At 47.0% G+C, this 17,290-nt stretch overlaps 1 protein-coding gene across 5 annotated transcripts in view; it reads right to left on the bottom strand.

Annotated features, from left to right (window-relative positions):
- Positions 1-17,290, bottom strand: part of SLC46A2 (solute carrier family 46 member 2) — a 35,294-nt gene that overhangs the window by 5,632 nt on the left and 12,372 nt on the right. Inside the window, exons 3-7 of one of the 5 annotated variants that reach the window (XM_071221219.1) lie at positions 14,560-14,754; positions 13,803-14,275; positions 3,714-8,638; positions 2,656-2,739; positions 2,079-2,235 (exon numbers count right to left, since the gene is read on the bottom strand). In XM_071221219.1, the coding sequence (XP_071077320.1) occupies positions 2,079-2,235; positions 2,656-2,739; positions 3,714-4,842 (1,370 nt within the window). In that variant the 5' untranslated portion in view covers positions 4,843-8,638; positions 13,803-14,275; positions 14,560-14,754. Of the gene's footprint in view, positions 1-2,078; positions 2,236-2,655; positions 2,740-3,713; positions 14,276-14,559; positions 14,755-17,290 lie in introns of all 5 variants that reach the window. The other 4 variants (XM_071221222.1, XM_071221220.1, XM_071221224.1 and 1 more) reach the window with 4 other exon arrangements.

Here is a 17,290-nt window from a genome sequence, read left to right as displayed (position 1 = left end):
ATTTACTTTTAGAGGGGAATGGAAGGAGAGAGGGAGAGAAACATCAATGTGTGGTCGCCTCTCACACACCCTCTACTGGGAACCTGGCCTGCAACCCAGGCATGTGCCCTGACTGGGAGTCAAACCGTGACACTTTGGTTCGCAGGCCGGCACTCAATCCACTGAGTTACACCAGCCAGGACCATATTTTATTATTGTTAACTATGAAATTAAGTAAAAAGACTCTTGCTGGCTGGTGTGGCTCTGTTGGTTAAAGCTTCATCCCCAAAACCAAAAGGTTGTGGGTTTGATTCCCAGCCAGGGCACATACCTAGGTTGCGGGTTTTGTCCGCGGTTGGGGTGCATACAGGAGGCTACCAAGTGGTATTTCTCTCTCACATCAATGTTTCTCCTTCACTCTTTCTCCCTCCCTTGCCCTCTCTGAAATCAATGAGCATGTCCTTGGGTGGGGATTTAAAAAAAAAGAATTCACTTTAAAAAAAGTTTTAAAAAGCCTTAACAATTGATGGCCCCTGTCCCAAAGGCCTGACTCTCTGTGCAGGCAGGGACATGCACTGTGATGTAATGTGATGTGAGAGTTCAAAAGGGGGCCTCACCACCACCCACTTCCCACTTCTCCCACCTGCCTCTCCTTATTTTCTCCTCCGCTGCCTATAACACCACCATTACTGGTAAGTATAGTTCTCTTGCGCTCCTAGGCAGGTCCCTTTAAAACGCAAGTCTGCATCAAATACCTTGCACCTGATTGTGGATGCATTTACTGCATTCCTTTCCCCTCTGGTGGGATTGAGTCAAGCCTGAGACAACTGTACTTTAGGAGGAGGCGGGAAGGTCCCAAGCTGGGCTGTGCTGCCTGATATGTAGCCACTAGTCACACTGGCTACCGAACAATTGAAGTGTGACTAGTCCACATTGAGACATGCCGTCAGCATAAAATCCATACTAGATTTCAAAAACTCAGTGAAAAAAAAAAGAAAAGAAAAAGAAAGAAAGAAAAAGAAAACCTCATTAATTTTGTAAATTGATTACATGTGAAGATAATAGTTTGGCTATAGTTAGCTTAAGTCAAATATGTTATTAAAGTTGATTTCACCTGTTACTGTCATCATTTTAAAATGTGGCTACTAGAGCCCCTACTGGTGTGGCTCAGTGGATTGAGTGCCGGCCTGCAAACCAGAAGGTCCTCGGTTGATTCCCAGTCAGAGCGCATACATGGTTGCAGGCCAGGTCCCCAGTAGGGGGCTCATGAGGCAACCACACATTGATGTTTCTCTCCCCCTCTCCCTCCCTTCCCCTCTGTCTAAAAATAAATAAATTCTTTTAACAACAACAAAAAGAAATAAAATGTGGCTACTAGAAAGTTTAAAACCACAGACACGGCCTGCCCTGGTGGCTCATGCTGTGCTTTCATTGGACGGGGCTGCTGGAAGGCCGGCCCTTTCTCTGTGGCCCAGCTGGGTGGTGGCCTAGGCTGGTGCTCGGCTAAGTCACTAGAGGGCCGCTCCTTGCTTTGCAGCTTTTCTCCTGCCTGTTATCTCCCAGGCTTTGAATGCTCTTGTTTTACAAATGAGACAATGCACCCCAAAGGTGTCAAGGGAACTGCCCAAGTCTTTCAGGGACCTCACACAGTCCCTGGGATGTGAGAGGTCAGGGGTACTGAGCACCCAGGTACCAAGTCCTTGGAGGGCATGGGGAAGAATGAGTGGTTGGGAGTGAGGAGGGATGACTCCTTGCTTCCTAAAGGAGCTAAACCAAAGAGGTCTGAGAAGTTCCAGAGGTTTCTACTCCCACCCTCTGAGTACAAGGAAGTGTGTGAGGCTCCTATAAATAAATTGTATTACAAAACCGCCAGGAAGTGAGCCAACTGGTTGGGGCCTTCTGTTCATTACTTATGACTGTGGGGAATTCCCAAATAATTAATTTGGGGGAACAGCAGGAATTTTTCTTTGTGAGAGAACCTACTGAGAACCCACTGAAAATAAATAATGCTTTGTGACAATGGGCTGGATGTGGCCCGCCCGTCCTTGACCTAAGACCCGGGGCCCTGACCCCAGCAGCAGATGCTGCTCCAGTCTTACCCAATCGGGACGATGGCCAGGAAGGAGAGAAAGGAGGAGAGAGCAAAGCAGGTGCCGACAAACTTTTCCATGGTGAGCTGATAGAGTTCATTATACATTGTGGATGTCACCACCCAGGTGAGGGTCAGGGACAGCTGCAGGATGACAAACACCTTTCCTGTGGAAGGAACAGAGGTTACCAGGAAGATATGCTGCTCTCCCTGCCTGTTCCCAGCTAGCTGAGTCTCCGGGGAGCTCTCAGAGAACCTTCCCCCAACTCCCTCCCAGGACTCCTTCTTGGTCTCCAGGCCTCATTTCACCAGGGCTCCTGCCTCTGCGTGGTGGATCTACCTGTGGCCTGTAGGTGGTAGTGTCTTCCTTTGACTGTGGCTTTCCAGCTGCTGACTCAAGGAGTCTGCCCCACTCTCCCATTTTCACTCCCTCTGCCATGGATGGACACCTGTGTGTCCCTAGAGTATTTGAGATTGCTTCTGGAACTCTCTTCGTGTGCCTTCTGCACGTCCAAACCCTGCGCCTCAAGCCAAGCAGCTCTGTAACAGCCCAGGTAGAGAATCTTGGAGAGATGCATTTTACTCACCATATGAGGAGTCTTTTATGAGCTTGGACATTGCTGATCGAATGGTTGTGATGGGGATGAGAGCAAAGAGCATGACGCCTCGAGCTGGAGAGAAATCACACAGGAGCACTCCTTACTGTAGCCCAGTCTTGGTCAAGGAGTGAATCAGCGTAAAGCTAAAGCCTCACTTAGAATTCCCTCTCCCCATAACTGCTATGTGGCTTGCTCTGCAAGACTCATCCCTCCCAGGTAACCTGTCTTTAAGTTGTGTCAGCTAAAGCATAGATGTTTATTGGTAGTACAAATCACATAAAATTAAACGAATTCTCGTCAATATGGATATACATAGCCACCGGGTGGCTCCTTCTAATATGTTAGCCACTAGTCATGTGTGGCTATTTAACTAAAATGGAATTTTAAATTCTGTTCTTTATTTGCACTACCACATTTCAATTGCTCAACAGCCACATGTGGCTTGTGGCTTCTCTACTGGACAAAACAGATATAGGTCATTTTTGTCATTGTAGAGAGTTCCCCTGGAGCACTGGTCTGGAGCTCTCTGCTCTCGGTTGTCCGAACTGAGCCCTCACGTCGAAACTCCATTCCGTTGCCTTGAGGGAATTTGCTACATTGGTTGTAGAAAGCATTTTTTTATGGAGAATTTTTTAAACCCATTTTTAGAAAGCCCTTGCTTGGCCCAAACTGATTTTAATTAAGGAATCTCTTCAGTTGAATTATTTAATGTTTTATCCCTTTAAATTGGGGAGAAGAAACCCAACCCCATCGAAGGCCATCCCGAAGCCTCTTCTTCCGACCCCAGGCCGCCCCTCCCGTGACCTCCCAGAGCTGTGGACGCCACTCTGGTAACATTTCCACGGGCAGTACAGTTGGCGCGATGCACAATACAACACAAATCTACCCAAGTGTGCACGATCCTGTCTCCCTGGCACCTCGAGGTAGCAGGTCTAGTCCCTGGTGCTGAGCGGGGACCCCGAGACCGCAGCACTCCTGGCGTCAGCCCCCTGACTCGGGGGGCTGGCAGCATCTCTGTGCTGCCTCCCCAGCAATGCCGGACTCACCGATGTAGAACATGTACGTGTATTTCACAAACGTCAGCAGGAAGGCTCCCGCCCCGAAGGAGACCATCCCGATCATGATCATGGTGGTGTCCCGGAAGCAGCGGGAGAAGAGTAGGACGCCCAGGAAGCTGGTGATGAAGATCATGTACCCTGCAGCCATGCCGTAGCCCACCTGCACTTGGTTCCAATGGAGAGGCGCCCTCAGCACAAACAGGGACATCACGTCCACTGTGCCCACCACAGCTGTGTCGTAGAGGATGGCACCCAGAAAGAGCAGGGCAATGATGGTTTTTTGGGGCTTGGCTTTCCTAGGAGACAGGGAGTGCTCCACTGTACTCTGCCTCTCTGGCTCTTCAGGGTCCAAGGTGCGGTATGTGCCAATGGTGCCCGACACCGTATCCACGGTGGGGGGTGCCTTTCTGGGCTTGGCCACTGCCTGAGGGACTTTCAGGACCAAAAGGCTGTACAAAAAGGCAAAAGAGGCACAGCTCACGCTGCAGGCCATCAGCACCAGGCCCTTCCAGGGTTGCCCAAAAGACTGCTGGAAGAGATGCCCTGACACCATGCTCCCACAGAATCCCGCCAAGCCCAGGATCATGTCGATGAAGATGAGGCGGACTGAGCGGTGGCCCTCGGAGGAGCCCAGGGAGCCCAGGGCCATAACCCCCGACCAGTACGCAGAGAGGCCACCGCAGAGCCCGGTCAGCCCCATGGCCCAGTACATCACCTCCACGGGCCAATCCCACAGCACCTTGAAGAGCAGCCCGAGCCGGCAGAGCAGGAGGCCCAGCAGGGCCACACAAAGGGAGATCTTGCGGTGGTAGCGGTCGCTGAGCCAGCCCAGCCCGAAGGCAGGCAGCAGGGGCGTCAGGCCTGTCACGAGGTTGTAGATGATGTAGAAATTGGAAATAGCCTTCTGCTGTTGGTCCTCTAGAGCATCCCGGGGCGACGGGCTGGCGCTGTGGTTGGAGGAGGCTCCCGCCGCAAAGGACTCCTTCAGCACTAGGAGCAGCCCTGCATCGTAGAGGGAGCTGGCCACCTGAGTGGATGCCACCACAGGCTCAATCCAGGTCCGCACCTGGAGGCGAGTCAGGTAGCTGCTGCAAGGGCAGGTGGCCTCGGGGCCCATGTGGTCTCTCTGATGAGGGATGGAGGGGCTTGCTGGCGGCTGCTCCAAAGTGCGTGAGCCGCGCGTCAGTCCGGGTGAGCGCAGGAGAGTGGAGCGGGGCACGGCGGGGCTCGTGTGACTTGTCAGCCCAGCGGCCAAGTAGCTCCTCGGCCGCGGCCACTCCTCCGGAGCCAGAAAAGGCCGTGCTCCGCCCTCGCCTCCTCCTCCGCGGGCCGGCAGAGCGGGGCTGGCGGTCGCCCAGGGCAGCCAGGCGCAGGGGAGCGCACAAAGAGTCTTGGCCCCTGGCGTCCCCACCCATGGCCTTCGCGTCACACTGCACCAGCGAGCGCGGCCGCCTGACCAGGCGTGGATATCCTCACAGCCAGGCGTGCCCCGACCTCCCACTGGTTGCTGCAAATTTCCCCCTGGGGCTTGTCACTGCAGGGGCTGAGAAACCCCAGGCTTCCTTGCTTCCTTCTTTAAGTATGCACTTCTGCAAAGAGGACTGGGGTGATGGGCGGTGCAGGGACAAAAAAGGTCCTGTCTCAGGATGGAGTCAAAACACACAACTTCTCTCCCTCAACCCCGGACCCGGCTGTGCACACCAGGGAAACTCCAGTCTGCAGAGAGAGTTTACAATGCCAAACAGATAATGTACTCTGGGTGTAGGGATAAACTCGGAACAATCTTCTGTAGAAATGTGTCCTTTAGGTAGTTTTTAGGTGAGCTGTAATCTTCTCTACCCCTCCCTGTCCCTGGCCGGCCCCTGGGTCCAGGCCCAGACAACTCTGACTTCTGCAAAGGGAAAGACCTGCTTCGATCCCCCCTTCAAGACGTGCTCCACAGAGCTGGCCTGGCAGTCCCCTCAAAGCTTCCTTCCTCGCCTCTTCCTCCCCCTCACCCAGGCCCACCTTGGGAGGAATCGGTTTCGTCCAAGCCATGCCTGGCTCTCCCTTCCATTCCTGATCCCGTGTGACCAGAGGCTGCAGCAAAGCCATCCAACCAGCCTGTCCCTGAGGGGCAGAGGCTCCAGGGGACCAGTAGGTGATGGGGAAGATGGTACTCAGCAGTTAGATATGGCCCCGAGAACAGCAGCCTGAACCAGAGAGCCCACTATGGCCACTTAATCAAGGAGTCTGGCTATGCCTGGGGCTGCAGACACTCCAGGGCAGGCTTTCTGTTCTGGAAGGGTCCCTGGTATCTGTCTCAGTTGTTACCATCCTCTGGTGAATCCACAGAAATTTGAGAGGACTCCTAGAGGTTCACATGAGATGCAGAACCAGTCTAGTGGGAGCTGGTCGTCATCGTTCTGGCAAGTCCTGGGGCCCTTCAGGCTTGGGACCCGAATCCTCTGATTTGGAAATGAACCAGACCCAGGGAAGTCGGTGGCTCTGCCGGTTTAGGCTACTCTGGTTGGGATTGGATTTTCATCACGTCCCTATTATCCCTTTCATCTCTGAATGTACGCCCCACCCGAGTTAGTGGCTAGCCATCCTGTGCAGCTTAGGGCACGGACAGGGTATAGCCCGTGAGCCAAGTTGAACGCTGACCCTGCTGCTTTAGTCTCTAGTTCAAGGCTGGCTTTATTAAAGTGCAAAGGTTAAACTCTCTCGTCCTGTGCATTGATAAAGTCACATATCTGAGGAGAAAGAAACTAAAAAGGATTTTAAAGGAAGCGGCTAACATTTACTGAGTCTTTACTATGTACTAAGCACTTTACAGGAATAAATTAATTTAGTCCTTCCGAGAAGTCTTTAAGCTAGTCTATCCTCTCATTTTATGGATGCAGAAACTGAGGCCAGTGAGGTTAAGTAATTTGTACAAGATTATATAGGTAGTAAGTTGGTAGTAAGCCAGTACTGGCGCCGGTCTGTAAAAGCCTATAGCTATGGGAAATTTTATTTGCAGGTGTCCTCTCAAGTAACACAGGAATGTGGAGAGGAGCAGCAACACCTTAGTTGTTTTGAAATTAGTACTTATTAGCAGTGTATTGCGCAAACGAGGCAAGAGGAGTGGGTGGAAGTTTGTTTATCGAATGTACCTCCCAGCACTTTACAATCAAGTAGGGAATAGTTTTATTTTCTCAACACACGGCTCCAAAATTCAATTTAGAAAGGAACAGTCTATGTTTGGAAAATACCTTTGGTCAGCTAGAAGGTGAAATCCCCTGGCCCGGATCTGAGCTGTGGAGGAGGCTGAGGAGAGGGGGTGGAACCTCAGTTTCTGAGTCAAAGACAGGAAGCTGTCCATTGTGCTGGAGAGGGAGGTGTGGGAGAGATGGCAGGGGAGGGAGAGGGCTGGGAGAGTGATGTGGAAAGGAAGCCTCTTGGTGGGAAGGGCCAGGACAGGAGTCCCTGGTATCAGGGTGGTCAGAGGGGCCCTAGAGGAAGAGGAGCGTCTCCTATGGGCTTTAAATAGCTTTCCAGTCCCTGTGTGTGAACCCTTCCTGAGACTTCTTCCTGCCTCCTCGGTTCTTCAGAAAAGTCTGCCCGTGACTGCTTTGTGAGAGTGGGACTTTGTGTTTTTCAGTTCGGTGGGCGTGAGTGAAACAGCCGCACTTCCTATCTGGGTTGACATACGCTGAGTAGAGACCACCAGGAAACAAGTGGAGGCGGAGACCACACTAGCACTCGGATTTGCTGAAATCTGAGCCATCTGACCCAGGGCGTGAAGGCCCTAGAGACCCCACCTCTGACGTGCAGGCTGCACAGACGAAGAAGGAAGAAGGTGTTAGTTTTTTAAATTGTTATTATTGTACTTTAGGGGTTGGGGTGAGTCTCTCACCAAGACATTGCAAGCAAGGAAAATAAGATGCCTCCTGAAGCATAAACACATACTGGAACAAAGCAAAGATTTGCAAACTCATCCTTGGGGACAGGGACAGACCTTGTCAGGAACCACTGCTTCTGACCGTGTCCCAATGCTGGTCACAACAATTTTCTAGTTAGGACTTTACTCCCCAAGTATAGGCGCACACAGGGAGAAAATGTCATAGTTACCTGGATGCTCCAAATAATTTCTCAAGGTAAATTAACCAGTGGGCATTCCGATTTATCTAGCTGCCTGTCTGGTTTGGTTAATGTGAGCCTCTGACTGGGAGACTGCTCCCCGTCCACGTGCTGATGAAATGAAGTCTTTAAAATTCTATCAGGCTGAGAGCTAGGCCCTGTCTGTAATAAGTTTATCAAAGTAATGAATGTTACTGGTGGATACTCTTGGGAGACTGTTTCATTGGCCTTCCCCTCCTTGAGGTGGCACCCTAACATTGCCCAATTTTATAGATGAGGAAACCAAGGCTCAGGGCAGCTAAATAATTTGCATGAGGCTCACACAGAGCCAAGGTTCAATCTAGGTTTGTACGACTTCTGAGGGTCTGCTGTCTTCACAGTGCTCCATTTTGACGTAACTGAACAGAAGAAATACATTTTTCAAAAGCATTTGCTGAACACTTTCCATCAAGTACTGTGAGCCTATTCCTATGATATATTCAAATACAGTGTGGTTCATTTGTTCATCCTCTATCATTTACTATCCATTTATCCATTCATCCATCCATCCATCGATCCATCCACAGGAATATTTTGAGTATCAGATCCATTGGTAGGTACCAGGGATACAAACTCCTTTGCTCTCAAAGATCTTTCAGTCTGAAGAGTTATCAACAGGCACTGTACTCATACTCCAAGTTCTGCTTTACATATGAAGTCGCTGACGCCAGGCCAGGCCTCCTCTTGCATCAAAGACTGGCTTTGTGGCATTCCTCTCCACCCTAAGTCTGCTACCAACTTGAATAACCTCACGAACAACCTGCTCAGCCCTGCAGAAAAAGAAAGACATCTGTTGTTTTTGCTTGCCAGCATACATGGGTCTTCTGTAACAGTACCCCATTTTTCTTTTGATGAACCATCCTCCAAGTGGATATGAGACTCAGGTCTGGCCAATCCCAGCAGTGAGTGCCTGTGATCACAGTGATTGGTTCAGAGATGAGAATGTGACCCAAATTTGGACCAATCAGAATAAGGCCCAGGACTCAGGCTTAGTTAGGCTTAATCTTTTCTGCTCTTCTTGGACTGGTGGCGATGAAATCCTGGAGTTGCTGGCAGCTGCTTCGCTACCACTGCAGAGGAGCTTACCTGAGATCGGAGCCCATACAGAGAACAGCAAAGCTGAAAGGTGGAGAGAATCCAGATCCTGAGGACATCATGAGAGCTGTGCCTGAAGCTAAACTATCCTTCTATTTTTTAATAACAAAAGCTTCTGCATTCCCTTTTCAAGTTTGATCTGGGTTTTCTGTCAATGGCAAATGAAAGACATTTGAGGGAGTTGAACCCAGGGCCTTTTATCTTTGGTGACTCTCCCCACCCCCCTTGTCAGCCACATCTCCCTAGGATCCAGTAGCCGATCAGCTGTACTGTGCCCCCTCCAAAGTCACTAATGCAAACATCCCACTCTCTGCCTACAGCCTCCTCTCCTTCCATGTTGCTTGTTAACTACTTCCGCTTCAGTGATTCTTTGATCGTATGAGGACCCATGTACCCCTTCACTAATGCATGATTTTCCAAACCAGTAGCTTTTTGTTGCTTCTCTTCCTCTATTGTCTCAATTAGATTTTATGGCACATGATTTTAATAACATCCTTTTCAATAGATCAAACTCTCTGGTTCTTCTATCTTTTCAATGCATATCAACCTTGGATGAACCCAATTATTGGCTGAGGACTGTTGGGGAAAGTCTCCCCATAGGGCAGATTTTAACTATAAATTTACAAACTCAAATCTCAAAGGAGCCCTCGAAACTATCCAGCAGTCCTATGATGTTTCTCCAGCCAACTCTCACTCTTTAATTCTGCAAAGTTACAAGTTCAGAACTTTGCTATTCCCTTCAAACTTCCAAACTCTTTTACTAGTTCCTATTTTATTTCTAGCTCTGTCATGCCACTAAGATGGACTTTTCTGAGGTCAGCAGTCATGCCATGTCAATAAATTCAGCGGGCTTTTTCAGTCCTCATCCTACTCGACTCTGAGCAGCCTTTGAGGATTTTGACCTCTTTCCAAAACTACTGAGAGATTATTCTCCTGCTTCGGTAGCACCATGCCTCCTGGCTCATCTCCTTCCTCTCCGACCACTCCTCTCATCTTCAGAGACTCATCGAACTCTAACCAGTCCTTAAAGTCATAATTCGTGTGGCTCAGTCTCTTCTGCAAACAACTTCATCCACACATATAATTTCAACTACCATTTTTATATAGTTGAATTGTGTCTCCAATGCAGACCTTTCCCTGAGCTCCAGACCCACATGCCAACTACCTACTTCCCAACATATGTTAAGACCAGACTCAATATCCTCCTCCCTCCCAGACTACAGTGTCCCCTCTCATTGCGATAGCACTGCACACATTGAGATGTCTAAGCTAGAAAGGTATTCTTGATATCTCCCACTCTCTTCCCTTCTTCACACAATTCCCTACCAAGTCATGTTTATTTAGCCTCTTAAATATCTCTGGAATTCATTCCCCAACCCCCCTTTTTCATAGCAGCACCTTGGTTCGAAGTATCATTTTTCTCTTGCTTGGCCCACGCAATAAACTACTAATATTTTAGCTGTATACATCTTCTTTCCTCTCTAATACTGAAACCAGATTTATCTTTTCAAAATACACATCTTGTTCTAAAGCCAGCTCTTCTTACCACAGTCTTCCAGCTCAGCATAGTCTGGTCATTACCTGCCTTTCCACCTTCATCCTATACTGAGCTCTCTCTTGTACCATGCCAGCCATATTGACTATTTCTCAAAGGTTCTTTGCTCCTCCTACCACAGGCCTTTGCACATGCTATTCCTTCTATGTACAACCTGGTAAAATTCTGGTTTTGCCTAGTCAACACCTGCTTATCCTTTGAGTCTCAGCTTACATGCCACTTCCACAGAAAAACATTCCCTGATGTTTCCAGCTAAGTCATTTATTCCACTCCATCCCCACTATAGGGTTCTTTAGCACCTCCTAACTCTTCCTGTCACAGTTGCAATGTTCTTTTCTTTTTTTTCTTTTTTCATTTTATTTTATTTTTTTTATTGTTATTCAATTACAGTTGTCTGCATTTTCTCCCCACCCCTCCACCCGACCCCAGCCAAACCCACCTCCCTCCCTCACCTCTACCCTCCCCCTTGGTTTTGTCCATGTGTCCTTTATAGTAGTTCCTATAAACCCCTCTCCCCACTGTCCCCTCCCCACTCCCCTCTGGCTATTGTTAGATTGTTCTTAACTTCAATATCTCTGGTTATATTTTGTTTGCTTTTTTTCTCTTGTTGATTATGTTCCAGTTAAAGGTGAGATCATATGGTATTTGTCCCTCACCGCCTGGCTTATTTCACTTAGCATAATGCTCTCCAGTTCCATCCATGCTGTTGCAAAGGGTATAAGCTCCTTCTTTCTCTCTGCTGCGTAGAATTCCATTGTGTAAATGTACCATAGTTTTTCAATTCACTCATTTGCTGATGGGCACTTCGGTTGCTCCCAGTACCTGGCTATTGTAAATTGTGCTGCTATGAACATTGGGGTGCATAGGTTATTTTGGATTGGTGTTTCAGGGTTCTTAGGGTGTAATCCCGGCAGCGGAATTGCTGGGTCAAAAGAAAGTTCCATTTTTAGTTTTCTGAGGCAATTCCACACTGTTTTCCACAGTGGCCACACCAGTCTGCATTCCCATCAACAATGTATAAACAAATGGGACCTCATCAAAATAAAAAGCTTCTGCATGGCTAAAGAAAACAGTTGCAATTTTCACTTTTGTTTTGGTGATAAACGTGAGTGTGTCTTTGGGCAACATCAGACTGTCAAGATCACTCAGAGCTGGGACTACATTTTGGTTGACATCAAAGCCCCAGAGCCCAACACTTTGGCACTTAGAAGACATGCATCAACATTTGTTGAATAGTGAATAAAAATCTATTGCATTGCCTTGTCTGGAGGAAGCCATGAGTTTAGATTTTCAGAGACAGAAAAGTTAAATGTCAGTCATTATTTAGACCAGCTTCCTGAAAAAACCTGAGGCTCCACAGTCACAGCTGGTAAAGATGACTCTTCTAATTCTGTGATTCAGACCTGCCACAGCAACACTTTTCCTCCATGTGGCAGTGGTGATGGGTCACCCCAGGGGTCCCCCACCCCCAGGCCATGGACCAGCAAGGCACCAAGGCCTGTTAAGAACCTGGCTGCATAGCAGGGGGTGAGCGGTGGGCAAGCAAGTGAAGCTCCATCTGTGCCATCCACAGCAGAGTGCTGGCTAGCCGAAAGACGTCACCTGATCTTAACAACGTTTTGCAGGACGTGATTAAAATCATCGACCCCATTAAAGTACATGCCATTAGCTCACGTCTGTTTGCGCAGCTCGTTGAGGAGATGGAGGCAGAGCACATGCGTCCTCTCTTATACACAGAAGTGGGACGGCTTTCTAAAGGGAGATCACTGGCATAAGTTTCTGAGTTACGAGAGCTACTCCAGAGATTTCTTTTAGAAGAACAGTCACCACTGGCAGCACATTTCAGGGACACAGAATGGGTCACAAAACCTGCTTACTTATGTGTGGCATATTTAACTTGGTTAACAAACACAATTGGTCACTTCAGGGGAGAATGACAACTCTGTTCAAGTCAGAAGATAAAGTGGCTGCATCGAAGCCAAACTGGAATGATGGGGGGAACAAGTGAACATTGGGATTTTTGACAGATTTCAGAGATTTTGAAAGAGGCTGAGCCAGGGCCTTCTTTTCCCAGCTGGTGCGTGATCACCTGTCTCCACTTTCAGAGGAGTTTGAGCATAGCTTCCCAACCACAAAGACCCCTGAACTGGGAAGGAATAGATCTGCGACCCATTTGTGAACAAGCAAAGTGAATCTACTGTCCATGTTAGAAGAGGACCTGCTGCTTGAGATGGCAGATGGCAGTGGCCTTAAAGGTATGTTTGAGACAACTGCAAATCTGCATATGTTCTGGATTAAGGTCAAGATGGAACACCCTGAGGTGGCCACAAACGCACTGAAAAGCCCGCTTCCACTTCCAACATCCCACCTGTGTGAAGCAGGGTTTTCTGCAGCGACAGCAACCAAAATGAGATCATGGAGTAGACTGGACATAGGAACACACTTAGGGTGTCACTGTCTCCCTTCACCCCCAGATGGGACTGTCTAGTTGCAAGAAAACAATCCCAGGGCTCCCCCTGATTCAGCATTATGGTGAATTGTATAATTATTTCATTATATATGGCAATGAAATAATAATAGAAATAAAGTGCAGAATAAATGTAATGCACTTGAATCATCCCAAAACCATCCCCTCCCCAGTCCATGGAAAAATTGTCTTCCACAAAACCAGTCCCTGGTGCCAGAAATGTTGGGGACCGCTGGGTACACCAACTAAACCCTCTGATACCTGAGCATGGATTTGCAGCCGAGTAGCACCTGACCATGGCTCTGGGTCTAACTCACAGCTACCTTTGGGATGAGACTCTTAATCTCATTCATCTCATCAGCACTACACTTCGGACAGATACTCACCACTAATCAAATCCACAAAGGTGACTTGGTCAGAATCCTGCTATTCCTCCAAGCCCTGATTTTTTAATTTTTAATTTAAAAATATGTTTATTGATTTGAGAGAGAGAGAGAGAAACATAGATTGGTTGTCTCTCATACATACCCTGGCCAGTGATTGAACCTGCAACCTAGGTGTGTACCCTGACCTGAGATGGAACCGCAGCCCTTTGGTGTATGGGACAATGCTCTAACCAACTGAGCCACCCAGCCAGGACCAAGCCCTGATTCACTGAAAGCTTTGCAGCCACTGAGGCTGGATGTCAAGCTTGGAAGTACAGCCCATATTTCCGTATGTCCTGTCTCATCACCTTCTGGCAGCTCCTAATATAATACATATCCAAGGAAATGTTTTTGGCAGAGGAGCCCTTGGGATTATGTTAATCTCAGCTCACCAGTGCTCCTCCTTTCTCCTTGGCCAGGGTGTCACACACACACATCTGTGCTTCTCACGCTCTCCTCAGAAGCTAAGTCTGCTGTCAGGAGCTGATGGACGATGGACACTTGTTCCCCAGTTTAAGGAGCAGGGGCTCCGAGCTGCCCTCCTTACCCGACACATGATCAGCTGCCTCAAGTGAAAGTCTCCACAATATTTTTTAAAATTAAGAAGTGAAAGTAAAGGTTCTGTTCCTAAAAAAGAAGAAGAAGAAGAAGAAGAAGTTCCTGTTCCTGAGTATTTGAGTATTGTCTCCAAAAACCACACTGTAATTCAGGGGAGAAAGGAGGGGAAAAAAGGGTAATATTTCTGCTATCACCCTGACTCAGTACTTACATATGTGCACGGTTATTTCATCAGTCAAATTGTGTTTTATGAAACAGAAAAAGTAGATCTTGGAGAGATGTAGCTGGTACAGGCCGGGAAACACCTCTGTAATGAGTGAAATCAAGTTAGGCACATAATCACTTTCTGATTTCAGGGAATGAATGGGTTAGCTAAACACAACCCCTGTGGGAAAGGTTTCACCTAGCCCAGCGGGAGGATGTAAACAGTCAAGGTCATTTCCCACATATAAATATTACCAAATTTGTAGCACCACAGAGGGTCAAAGAAAAATAACAACAGCTTCCTCTTCCAGAAATCAAGTTAAGGTTTGGAAGATTCAGGTTGAGTCATCATATTATCTGGGCTAGAGTTTGCTCCATGTTACTTGCCTTTAATGAGGAAGCAGGACAGAGCCATCTCCTCTTCCAGCCGGCTTCAGGATGTCTGTTCCGTGGATTTCGACTCCAATCTGGCTCTATCTGCCGCCTAGCATTTTCCAGATGTTTCTTGTTGGTTCCAGTCCGCAGATGGCATCTATTTTATTTGTCTCTGGCTCAACAGAGTTATTCTTATTTATATTCCTTCTGCATTCAGTAATATTGTAAGAGAAAGGAGAGGTAATGTGTATATCCTCCCACTGTCTTAAGATAAAAACCATGTTTTATCCAGGTTCTTGTAGAATAGTGATACTTGTGGCTCATTTGAATAAACCTGTATGTGTGATTATAATACCTCACTCCTGAATCCAGAAATTAAATGAAAAACAGGAAATTAGTGTGGTCTATTGCACTAATACTTAGTGCATGTAAAATTGTGTTCTTTTGGCTAATCACTTAAAAAACTATGGTACAGCCAATTGGTAGGTACAAAACAGTCGTGGGGATGTAAAGTACAGCACAGGGAATTCAGTCAATAATATTGTCATAACTCTGTGGTGCCAGGTGGGGACTAGAATTATCAGGGGGACACTTTGTAAATTATGTAATTGTCTAATGACTATGCTGAACACCTGAACTGAATATAAAATAATATTGACTGTCAACTGTAATTGAAAACTAAAATAATTTTTAAAAATATGATACAAAATATAGTCTATTGGTTATGGGGCAACAGTTCTCCTCATGATTTTCTGTAAACATTGTTAGATGGACACATAAAAAATACACACAATGGCTGATATCCTTCATGACAGATTTTTTCTAATAATAAACAAATGCAAATGCCATTTCTAAGGTAGAAATGTTTTAAATAAAAGAATATTATTTTCTAGGACATCCAGTCAAGATGGAGGTGTAGGTAGACACATTTTGTCTCCTTGTACAACCATAGGAATAATCACAACCAGATCTCAAAAACAAAAAACACCCAGAACCATCAGAAAATCAAGCTGTATGGAAGCCTGACAAAAAAGATTTAGAGAAGCCACATTACCAGGTAGGTAGGAGGGGTGGAGTCGCAGAGATGGGCAGAGAGGAGGTATGGCATGGAGAGGCAGCAGTGGAACAGATGGTCCCACATTCATGTGTGGTGGATAAAAATCTGGAGGGATATTGGGTGTATGAGCAATCCCAGCCCCAGGCCAGATGGCACAGCCCAGGGTTCCAGCAATGGGAAGATAAATCCGTTACCTCTGGCTGTAAAACCTGGTGGGGGTTGGGGCGGTGGAAGAAACTGATGGATTTTTAGCACTGAAAGGGCCCACAGGGACTTAGAATGTCTGCAAACCCACCCACTCTGGGTTTCATTACCAGGGCAGCAGCTGGAAGGGTGCCAGTTGCACATGGGAAGTAGGTGAAGTGACAGGAAATGGGACAAGTGCCAGGCAAACTTCCAGAAGAAGGCAGCAGCATTGTCCCCTCTGTAAGTCCTCCCCCCACACAGGCCACAGCGGTGAAGTGGGTTGCCCAGCAATTACCTAAGGCTCTGCCCAACACAATTTATAGCGTTTCCTACATAGGCCACTCTACTAAGACAAGGAGTAAATGCAGCTGTACTTAATACATAGAAACAAACACAAAAAGGCTGCCAAATTGAGAAGACAAAGAAATATGGCCCAAATGAAAGAACAGAACAAAACCCCAGCAAAAGAATTAAATGGATATAGCCAACCTATCAGATGCAGAATTCAAAACAGTGGTGATCAGGATGCTCAGAGAACTCAGTGGCAACAACATAAAGGAAGAAATGAAGGTTACATTAAGTGAAATAAAGAAAAATCCATGGGGAACCAACAGTGAAGGGAAGGAAGCCAGGATTCAAATCAGTGGTTTGGAACATAAGGAAGAAATAAACAGTCAACCAGAACAGAATGAAGAAATGAGAACTCAAAAAAATGAGGATAAGCTTAGGAATATCTGGGACACCTCCAAACATGCCTATGTCTGAATCATAGGGATGCCAGAAGGAGAAGAGGAAGAGCAAGAAATTGAAAACTTCTTTGAAAAAATAATGAAAGAAAACTTCCCTGATTTGGTGAAGGAAATAGACATACAAGTCCAGAAAGCACAGAGAGTCCCAAACAAGTTGGACCCAAAGAGGACCACACCAAGACACAGAATAATTAAAATGCCAAAGGTAAAAGATAAAGAGAGAATCTTAAAAGCAGCAAGAGAAAAGCAGAGAGTTACCTACAACGGAGTGCCCATTAGACTACCAGCTGATTTCTCAAAAGAAACTTTGTGGCAAGAAGGGACTGGCAAGAAGTATTCAAAGTGATGAAAGGCAAGGACCTACAACCTAGATTATTCTATCCAGCAAAACTATCATTTAGAATTGAAAGGCAGATAAACTGCTTCCCAGACAAGGTAAAACTAAAGGAGTTCATCATTACCAAGCCACTATTACATGAAACGTTAAAGAGAATTATTAAAGAAAAAGAAGAAGATCAAAACTATCAACATTAAAAAGGCAACAAATTCACAACTATCAACAACTGAATCTAAAAAAACAAGCCAAGCAAACAACCAGAACAGGAACAGAATCACAGAAATGGAGGTCACTTGGAGGGTTATCAGTTGGGGAGAAGGAGAGGGGTGAATGGAGGGAAAGGTACAGGGAATAAGAAGCATAAATGGCAGATACAAAATAGACAGGGGGAGATTAAGAATAGTATAGGAAATG

The sequence above is a fragment of the Desmodus rotundus genome, chromosome 1 (genome assembly GCF_022682495.2).
Source record: "Desmodus rotundus isolate HL8 chromosome 1, HLdesRot8A.1, whole genome shotgun sequence".
Taxonomy (NCBI): Eukaryota; Metazoa; Chordata; class Mammalia; order Chiroptera; family Phyllostomidae; genus Desmodus; species Desmodus rotundus.
Note: the sequence above shows the minus strand (reverse complement) of the source record. Positions and strands in the feature narration are given on the sequence as shown.